This window comes from Lytechinus variegatus, chromosome 1 (genome assembly GCF_018143015.1).
Source record: "Lytechinus variegatus isolate NC3 chromosome 1, Lvar_3.0, whole genome shotgun sequence".
NCBI classification, from domain to species: Eukaryota; Metazoa; Echinodermata; class Echinoidea; order Temnopleuroida; family Toxopneustidae; genus Lytechinus; species Lytechinus variegatus.
This window is the reverse complement of record NC_054740.1, coordinates 69,074,019-69,084,925: the sequence shown is the minus strand read 5'-3', so window position 1 is coordinate 69,084,925 and position 10,907 is coordinate 69,074,019. Positions and strand designations below refer to the sequence as shown.

The window sequence follows — 10,907 nt, the reverse complement described above, 5'->3', positions numbered from 1 at the left end:
AGCCGCCATATTAAAAGGCGCTAAAGAGTTCAAGGAATAAATCCTACCGGGTATCCATTCACCTCACCTGGGTCGAGTGCAGCACAATGACTGTAGATAAATTTCTTGCCGAAGGAAATTATGCCATGGCTAGGTTTCGAACCCACGACCTTCTGTTTCATAGTCTGGAGACTAATCCACTGGGCTACAATGATCCACAAACAGGAAGACAAATAATGATCAATGGTGAAAAAAAATCATAGGTTTTTAAGCACAAGGAAAAAAAAATCATGTTCATGTTGGAAGGAATTTGCATTTAGTGTATTTTCAAAGAAAGGATATTGAACATGCAAGTTCTTGCATCGCCCCACGATTGTTAAAAAAAATTATTGTGGACATGGATGAGGGAATGAAGGTCTAATTTTTAAGAAAATCAAGACTCAAGACTTGTTTTGTTTGAGTATAAATCTACTTCAACTTCTTGGATAATTTTCTCCAACTTTTCCAATCTGAACATTAATCTACACGTAAGTATGAAAAGAAAACCGCAGCAAATATATATGCAAATCCCAAGTACATTTAGATGCTAAAATTAAGAAAACTAATCTGACTAAACCCTAAACCCATCACCCCCAAATAAACAATAAGTCACAAAGAAGGGTTTTCTGTAACTAACCAAAACATCACTTTGGTCTTCAAAGAGAAAAAAGGTTATTTGAATAGTAATTCTTCTTTACATGATTAAACTTTGAAGTTGTAAAGTAAAAAAAAAGACAAGAGTCTCCTTTGAAACAATTCCTTTGACTGCCTGAAAGTGTCACAGAATATCTGCTTGAGCGAACCCTGAACTTCAAACCTTCTTTTCTTTCATTTTCTTTGAAGCTCTCACTGAAATTTATCTACATTCAATCAAATACTTGTGTGGGTTATTGTTAATTTTTTTTAATATGTTTTATCAAGCTGAAAAAAAATCTCAAAAATTCATTTTGAGCAACTTGTTGTTGGTTTCATAGTAGCAGGTCACAAAGTACAATGTGAATCTGCAGAGGACACGGCGTGTCAATTTATGGTTTATTTGTATTTAATACACGTGCACACGTACATTTGTTGGATACAAGAAATACAAAATATGCATGTACTGCCTCAGCTATGGCACAGAAGCCAGGCCCTGTTTTGATGAAACTTGTCAAATTCTATTAACAAATCATGACGTTTGATTGGCTGAAAGATGATTTGTCGTAGGATATATCTGCATTTGCTTTTCAAACAAGATTTATGGAATTAGGGTCAATATGTACTAATATCATACAATAATACAAGCTAGAAAAGGACACTCCATGTTCATTCTGCTGGGCTCTTTACAATTACCCCGTTATGTATATTAAAAAAGTACATAAGCACACTGTAGTAAAACTGCTTGCCTAGCAAGCGTGGGTACAATAATTCAAGAATAGATACATTTTGTCTTGTTGAGAAACCACATCTACAGAATGAGCAAAATGCCCTTGTAGATAGGTGTACATGTAGATGCTGCAACATTTGGTCATAAATCTCTGTGCATTTGGTCCTATAGTTAGATCTATCAGAGATTCCGACAGCAAATTTGGCAAGCCCTGAGGTTCAAGGACCGGGGGGGGGGGGGGGTCTTGTTTAATCTGTGACTGAAAATCACATTTAAAATCCAAACTGCATGCAGTGTAAAATGCATCGCCACATTGGTCAGATCAAGCTAAGGGGGCATGTGCAGTTGCATATTAATTAATGACATCGTTTGTTAGATATCATGTGCAAGTCATCATTTGGGCATGACTTAGACACCCCCTCCCCCCTTCGATGAAATAATAAGTCTTGGATTGGATGCAATTTGCCCTGGAAATCTTTTGATCCTTCAAGCATCCAGGGTCTAAGGCAGCTTCAGATTTGCAATGCCAATCCAGTGACACAGAATGTTCCTAGACCGATCATTGTTCTAGTCTGCAGGGTGCTGAAGAGTTGCTTTAGCTTTCCTACTGATGTAATATGTAATGTGTGAGTCCTAAATTACGGTGCCGCCTCTTCACATGGGAATCCCGCAAGCGGCCTTTCTTTAAAAAATCTTACATTTCATCATAGACAAAACAATGGGGAATGAAGGAAAGTTACTGTGTAAAGACGCATAGCTCTTCTATAGTGGGATTCCTGCAAAAATCCCCAGCACATACCTATAAAGCTACGAGTGGGGACACAAAGCATAAGCTTTGTACCCTATCAGCAAATCCATCATTTAACTGTATATAGTATACTTTCTGTGGTGATCTGGGGAGCCTTTCATCAACATTTTTGTCTGACAAGTTATAACTTTCCTTGAATTTTCTTGGCTAGAAGTATGGTCACTACCATATTTTTTTGGATAAAAGAGGACTTGATGGAATAACACTAGACGAGTCCTTTCATGAACGCCCGATGACATAACTACCCAGTATGCCCAACTGAGGGTAATGCTTAGTAGATTTCAGAGAAATATAAACGTAAAAGAGGCAAAGCAAGAGCAGTTGTCTTGCGCACGTGCATGAAAATCTTCGCAAAATGATGTCACAGAAGAATTGCAAATTTAAATTTGCCTATTATGTATCCTGTGAAAATCCAACTTTGCTTGTTCATAATGATTGCTCTATTTTGTTTTTGGGTCCTTATCCATATGAGGGAATAACCAGATACATTACACTGCATATAAAGTTCAACTTTCCATTAGGCAAATAATCTCTGAACTTTCCCAAACCAGAATATACAAAATATGTGTTAACAACATATTTTAAGTCAAATTTTGTCAAGGTCAAACAGATTTCTGTGATCCGATGAGACTTGACATGTAGACCTGTTTGTGATACAAGATCAAGAAAATCTTAATATTTCAAACCTGTCCAGGACTATGCAGACAGATCTACTCTCATAACCACATGATCCAACCAGATAATTAATCCATTGGCTTCACCATCACTGACTTATTAAAGCCTAACATTTAAGAATTAATTGGTCAATGGTGAAAGCATCTCAGATGCTACATTCTCACAGAGGGCTCACATGAGGCCCTAACACTGCCATGCTGTCATCATCAGTGAAAGTTTTTCAATAGTTTTTATCATGCTGACTGACTGAGCGAAAAGACCCAAGACCGGGTCCACTTGGTCATACCACCGCAGCTCCACATCCCGCCCGTGCTACGTTCATGTTGCTTGCTCGTGACCAGGAATCAAGATGCGGATCGTACACCTCGACGCTACGCAGCCGGTTGGATCCATCGTACCCGCCCATAACAAAGATTTTGTTGTCGTAGATGGAAACAGCTGGCCAGGCTCGAGGTGTAATCATTGACCGGATGGAAGACCACTGCTGGGTTTGAGTGTTGTATCTGAAAGATGATAACAAATCAAAAGACAGGATTCAGAACTACAATGCAAACACAGTCAATGAAATACATTGAAATGTTGTATGTTAAATGCACTGGGTTTGATGAAATAACTTCAACTCATAGCAATGTTGTCAACAGAATTCAAGCAGCAAAAAAAAGAAGAGATGTTTGTTTCACTTTGAAAAAAACACACACACATTTCCCCAATATGCTTTAACTTATGTTAGGTTTCATTTCAAAATCAGCACTTCACTTGTACCATGTGACCTGTAACTATAAAAGCTCATAGCAATACTAAACTTTCAATGCAATTATTCATTATTCCATTCTAGAGAGCCTGCCAATATAGTGACACAACATTTGCTCCTGTGACATTTGCTCCGGTCTTAATATCTCAGAGGGCATAGGGTTAAAGTTAGGATTGTAATAGAGTTTTTGAATCAAAGATAAGGATTAGGGTTTATTTAGTTTTGGAGGTCAGATTTCATGTTTGGCTTAACATGCAGATTTTCCATCAGAGCAATTGTCGCCAGAGCAAATGTCGTGGAACCAACCATAATTTGACATTGCCACCTCTCACCTTTCAGCAATATTAAAGAACTGGTCAGTATGTCGTAACCGACCTCCGACAGCATAGATATAATGATCCATGGCAACCAAGGCTAACCCTGACCTCGCTTTCTCCATCTCCGCCACAAAGTGCCATTCTTGAGTCTCGGGATCGTAGCACTCGACGCTGGCCCTCTCCGTTCTGTAGCTCTTGTCGTAACCACCTTATTTCATGAAGAAAACAAAAGAGGGAATAAAAGGGTAATGGTGACATTGATGATGACTATAATCATCAGGATTATCATGATGATGATGATGATGATGAATGTAATCATATTGAAATAGTTATCTTGGTTTAATAAGGTGATGATGATTGAGATTACAATGATGATGATGATTGTGATGGTGATGATGATGACATGCTAACGATGATAAAAATGATGACAATGAAGCTGATGGTGATAAAATAGTAATGATGGAGATGATAATGATGATGTTCATGATGACAATGATATTGATGATAACAATGATATAGTTGAAGTTGATAGTGATGATGAAGATAATGATGATGATGATAATGATCATGATGGAGATAATGGTCATAATGATTATAACGATGATGATGACAATGAAGATAATAATGTTGATGACGATGATGACGATGACATTGATAATGATGATGAAGAAGTTTGAATACCTCGTACTTTCGTATCCTTATTTGCCTTTATTCTTTACAATTTCATGTAAGTAACTTCATTTTTATTCTAAATTTAATTAACTCAATAATGAAATTAGATGAATACAATTAAATTAGATTTAAAGATTAGCATTGTATAACATATCAGCTGTATATCAAATTACAAAAGACCGGCACACCATACCAGCAAAGAACTAAATAAATTTGAAATTGATAATTATAGTATCAGGTCTGTCATATATAATATCTAGCTATATTCTATTAATCTGCCCATGATATCAGAATTATTCATGATGACACACTCTATCTGATCTGATCTGATTAAAATATATTCCATCTGTTGCATTATCAGTAAACAAAACATATGGACTGCTTCTACCAAATGATAGAACAAAAATGTATATGTGGGGGCGTGGTGGTCTAGTGTTTAAGACTCTCGTCTTTCAATCTCATGGATGTGCGGTCGATTCGAAGCCATGGCATATTTTCCTTCAGCAAGAGATTTACCCACATTAAGCTGCACTCAACCCAGGTAAGGTAAATGGATACCGGCAGGAAGTAATTCCTCAAAAACCTGTGCACACCTGAATCGGTTGACTAGCTTAGCTGGGGTAATATAGGAGTGCCTTGGGCACCTAGCAAGGTGGATCCTTGTGCTATACAAATCCTATACTATTATTACATGTACAAATAACATAGATATTTAATCATATTCCCTATTCTGTGAGGTACACATCTCAGGGTTTAGTGTCTTCATTATCGGTGACATGACATTTTCTTCTGCGACAATGCTCCGGTCATAATATATCAGAGGGCATGGGGTTAGAGTGAGGTTGTAATTAGAATTTTTAGTTCAGAATAATGTAAAGATAAGGATTAGGATTTATCTAGTCTTTGGAGGTTAGGTTATATGCTTGGTTAATGTAAAGATTTTCCATCGGAGCAATTGTCGCCAGAGCAAATGCCATGGAACCTCATTATTATCCATTTTGTGAACACTAGACTAAAGGTTACCTGCAACATAAAGCTTCCCGTCGCACACTGCCACGCCACACCCACTTCTCCTTTGCTTCATGGAGGGTGCAAACGTCCAGAAATCGTTGGTAGGGTCGTAAACCTCCACTGCGTTGTGACTGGTGTTGTTGTCTTCACCTCCTAATGTACATACACAAGGGAGAAACAAGAGGGTAATGAAAATAAAGCCTGGGGGTTCTTTCACAGATTTCACACATTTCAAGTCATGCGTATAAAGTGGCAAAACATGTACCGGTACATGTATGATGTGAGATGTGTAATCTCATTTTGAGTACTGATCTTGTGTCCCAAGAGAAGGATGTGAGCACTAGTCTGCCGGCACAGACCCTGATTGAAAGTTTGATCAACACATGGGTCTTGACATTAAGACTAGCACAAATACAACTTGGTGAGAGGAACCTTCTATGTACAAGTCACTGCCAGGGAGTTTAGGCTGCATTTTCAGACCATTTTCCCTGAGTGAATGGTTTTTACAGCAAACTATGTGACCACTACATTGATGCATGAAAGCACACAACTAAAAATTTAAAAGCAAATTTACATCAAACCTAGCCCCTTGTGATTAAGTCAATTGATCATCAAAAGTGGAATTAATGCTTCATGACTGAGACCCAAATTTGTAAAAAAAAAATTAAAGTGAGGCCTTTAAAATGATCATTACTCTACAAAATCAAACAATTTTTTCATGCACATTGTCCAAATTACATGTACATGTACTTTGATTGTTGGATCAATAATCGTGAGATCCAGTAAAATCAGACATCCACTGACAAATAGTATTATTATAATTATCTATCCTTATTATTATTGTTATCACTGTTATTATTATCATTATCATCATCATCATCATTACCATCATCATCATCATCATCATCATCATCATCGCATTACCATTTTGGGGGCAAATTGCTGCGAACTACCATCTAAGCCGGTGATGTGTGATTTGCCCCTTTACATCCAATGAATCATGTTTGAAATGAAAGCGAGACATATCTGATTATAGTTTGACCTTTTCAAGCATCCCAATTTGAAGAAGTTTCACATGCCTCTAGTGCAGTCTAATGATTTATTAATTCTGATGCATAAGCGAAACCGTCGATACATTTTTTGTAAGCCTATTATAAATATCAAAGGGCATAAACCCAGAATCTCATTATTAGTAACAAGTGGAATGCCTCTGGCCGTCTCACCTGCATCACGCGGTTCAATATAGCAGCAGTGCTGACTATGAATACTACTCTAACTCGCACAAGATGTTCAGTGATACATGGTTACTCTTATGTCCAAGTTTAATGAACTAGACCACTTTTTATGAACTAGACCAATAAACTTACAGAGATATGATGGTGGTTATTCAACGAAAAACCCCGACATGGCCAAAGTTCATTGTCCTTACATGACCTTTGACCTTGATCATGTGACCTGAAACTCGCACAGGATGTTCAGTGATACTTGATTACTCTTATGTACAAGTTTCATGAATCAGATCCATAAACATTCAAAGTTATGATGGTAATTCAACAGATACACCCAATTCGGCCAAAGTTCATTGACCTTTGACCTTGGTCATGTGACCTGAAATGAGCACAGGATGTTCAGTGATACTTGATTACTCTAATGTCCAAGTTCAATGAACTAGACCAATAAACTTTCAAAGTTATGATGGTAATTCAACAGATACCCCCGATTCGGCCAAAGTTCATTGACCCTAAATGACCTTTGACCTTAATCATGAGACCTGAAACTTGCACAAAATGTTCAGTGATGCTTGATTACTATTATGTCCAAGTTTCATTAATCAGATCCATAAACTTTCAAAGTTATGATGGGAATTCAACAGATATCCCCAATTCGGCCAAAGTTCATTGACCCTAAATGACCTTTGACCTTGGTCATGTGACGTGAAACTCATGCAGGATGTTCAGTGATACTTGATTAACCTTATGTCCAAGTTTCATGAACTAGGTCCATATATTTTCTAAGTTATGATGACATTTCAAAAACTTAACCTCAGGTTAAGATTTCGATGTTGATTCCTCCAACATGGTCTAAGTTCATTGACCCTAAATGACCTTTGACCTTGGTCATGTGACATGAAACTCTAATAGGATGTTCAGTAATACTTGATTAACCTTATGGCCAAGTTTTATGAACTAGGTCCATATACTTTCTAAGTTATGACATCATTTCAAAAACTTAACCTCAGGTTAAGATTTGATGTTGACGCCGCCGCCGCCGCCGCCGTCGCCGCCGCCGCCGTCGCCGTCGGAAAAGCGGCGCCTATAGTCTCACTTTGCTTCGCAGGTGAGACAAAAACGACTGATCAAACAACCACAGCTGTGAAATGCGCAACGATCTTTATCATCAAACTATCAGAAGGGTTGATTATGTTTTTGTATCAAAATAATTTACACTTTATTTGTGTTAATATTTCAGGTTTAATGAAAACAGTGAGTGACACTACAGACTCCCCCAGTCTGTAATTTGAATGTTACTGGGCTCTGCATACTGCATAGGTGTTTTGAGAAAAATAAGCAAAATTTTAGTGTCACAACTTATTTATTCCTTATTTCACATACAATTTTGACATTTCCAGTGTTATGCTCATTTTATTTTTCTCCTTTCATTCATTCATCCATTTTTTTTTTTTTTTTTGGGGGGGGGGGTGGATTTGTCCTAAATGTAATGTATAGTGAGCCTGAACCTTATGGCTAGGTATACATGCATGGCCACACACTCCATCCACCCTATACACACATCCCAGGGGAGTATTTCATTAAGATATTTGTCAGTGATTTTTATAAGATACTGTAAATCCTTGCATCTGATTGGATGAGAGCAAATAAGTCAGTGAAAACCATTGACAAAACTTAACTTGAAAGGCTTCCCTGGTGATGATGATGACAATATTACAATTTGGAATGAAATTTGCTTTTATTTCTATGAGAATGCACGAAATAGGCTGAAATTCGATTTCCCTATTCCTATCACTATTTGGAGCTTTAACCATTGAAATTTCATAGGGTTGAATGTTCAAATGCTATTAAAATTTCTTTGACAATTGCCACACTGCAGTCAAAGCTCCATACATAAAGAGCACATTTTGCCATTGAAATTGATGCACACACCATGCACTATCTGATTACAACTAGTGGCCTATCGCATCTCAGTGCAATCTCATCACAAGTCGGCACACACATTGTAACAACTCAGCATAATACTGGATCTCCATGGCACCTCGTCCTTTACCCATATGTCAACTGCACTGCAGCAGCACAGGAAATTGGTTGTGACATGATCGTCTAGGACTCATCTGATTGGCTGACATCAAAATTGCAGGAGAATCTCTGAAAATTTGACATGAAAAAAATCTGAGATTCTGTCTGCTATTCTTCGGCAACAAATCAGATTGCAGTGTGTTGCAGGTTGGCGCACACTACGATTTTGGTGCAATCGCATCTTAGTGCAATTGCGTCGCATTGTGTGCGCTGGGATTAAGACTCCTTACCACACATGACTACTCACCCAGTGCATACAGAAGACCACCAAGGCTGGATACTGCGACAAAGGACCTTGGCACACCTAGACAGGCACCAGGGTTCCAACGTTTCAACAAAGGATTGTAACATTCTACTTGACCGAGGTACATGGTGTCATCGTCATGGGAACCATTGAAGGCACACTCACCACCGATGGTGTAGAGGTGGCCATCCAGGGTAGCCACACCTACTGCTGTTCTGGAGATTTCCATGCTCTCCTGGTAGAGGAGTTAGAAAGTGAAAGACAGATGTTAAACAATTGCATCGAGAGTTTTAAAATTGGATGGTTGGTTTCATAGCCATATTCAACAGGCAACATTAAATACAATGAACAGCGATGGTGCATTTGATGAAATAATACAATGTTAAACCAAGTCATATTCCGTTTCACAATACTTTTTTTTTATTTGGAAAGGGAAAGATCGTCTGAGCCCAACAACTATCCTTACCTGTGGTATCCATCTATTATGAACTGCATCATATCTCTCACAGCTACTCAGCTGACAATCCAGGTCGTTCCTTCCTCCAACAACATAGATACTTTGCGGTTGAGACCTGCTACCAATCAATGCTAATGCCTGGTTGTCATTCCTAATCCTCAAGGCATTAGCCACCTGATCCTGGCACTTAGTACAACGATTGATCAGTTCAGACCTGTAGACGTTCTCCAAGAGGTAGTCCTTCCCTAGAAGCGCAAAGCGGACATTCTCCAACACGCTGCAGCAGCAATGGCTGCGGTTACGGAGGTCATAGTTCAGCCAAGAAATGGCAGCCTCGTAGACTTCCTCCTCTCCGTCTACCTGGAGCTGGTCGCTCTTTAGGAGGTCGACGACATCCTGTTCTGGCATGAGGAAGAATTCTTCAGTCCCGACAACTTCCTGGAAGTGCTGGTAGATGAACCGACGGGAGGCATTCTCAAGGTCTCGACAAGAATACATGTCAGCGAAAGAGTGAATTCCTACGATAGCAAAGAAATAAACATAAAATCATTTCTAGAGATTTCATGGCCTTCTAAAAATTAATCGAAAATGGTAATTGTAAACATTTGAAAATATAATAATTACTTATTTTGAAGGTGTACTAATGCTGCATATTCAATTTCCCATATAAAAAGAAAAAGCATTTTCTGGGCACTTATTTATTAGATCTCTTTAAATTGATGTAGAAAAATATGGAATTCAAGAGAAAAACTGCAAACATTCACAGTTTTTCTATGATTGTTGTGATTTATTGCAGCCTCTACATGTATGGAAAATTTGAACAGGAACGATTTCATTTGCCATTGAAATTGATGTGCAATGAGAGGGGTGTAGCTACAGTGCCCACTTAGCTTTTGGACCCTTACCATAACAGAAAATAATTTTTGACTTACCAAGGCAGTTACTGGCATCAAGTTGTGACTGTAAGAATGTACTACACACATTACGAAGACTACCCATGTTCAACATGCTGGCCCCTGCGAGCACAATCTGAACGTTCTCTACATCAATCTCAATTGTACCCGTGTAGATAAAGTTCAAGATGATTTCCATGGCAACAGGATCAATGCCGCGTATATCCACATGACTTTTTGCTGACTCCAGCATGCCGTTGGTGAACATGGCTCGAAGGTATGGGGAGCAGCCCGCAAGAACGATCCGGTGGGCATGGAATTCCTGGTCCTCCACACAAAGAACGATATCACAAAGTTCATGTTTACGCCGGAGGTCATTCATAACCT

The 10,907-nt window shown here is 38.5% G+C and overlaps 1 protein-coding gene across 2 annotated transcripts in view; it reads right to left on the bottom strand.

Moving 5' to 3' along the window:
• Nucleotides 1–556: 556 nt before the first annotated feature.
• Nucleotides 557–10,907, bottom strand: part of LOC121421190 (kelch-like protein 17) — a 36,367-nt gene continuing 26,016 nt past the window's right edge. For both annotated transcript variants that reach the window (XM_041615855.1, XM_041615861.1), the window contains exons 3-8: nt 10,560–10,905; nt 9,637–10,145; nt 9,174–9,405; nt 5,628–5,768; nt 3,948–4,140; nt 557–3,367 (exon numbers count right to left, since the gene is read on the bottom strand). In XM_041615855.1, the coding sequence (XP_041471789.1) occupies nt 3,145–3,367; nt 3,948–4,140; nt 5,628–5,768; nt 9,174–9,405; nt 9,637–10,145; nt 10,560–10,905 (1,644 nt within the window). In that variant the 3' untranslated portion in view covers nt 557–3,144. The remainder of the gene's footprint in view (nt 3,368–3,947; nt 4,141–5,627; nt 5,769–9,173; nt 9,406–9,636; nt 10,146–10,559; nt 10,906–10,907) is intronic.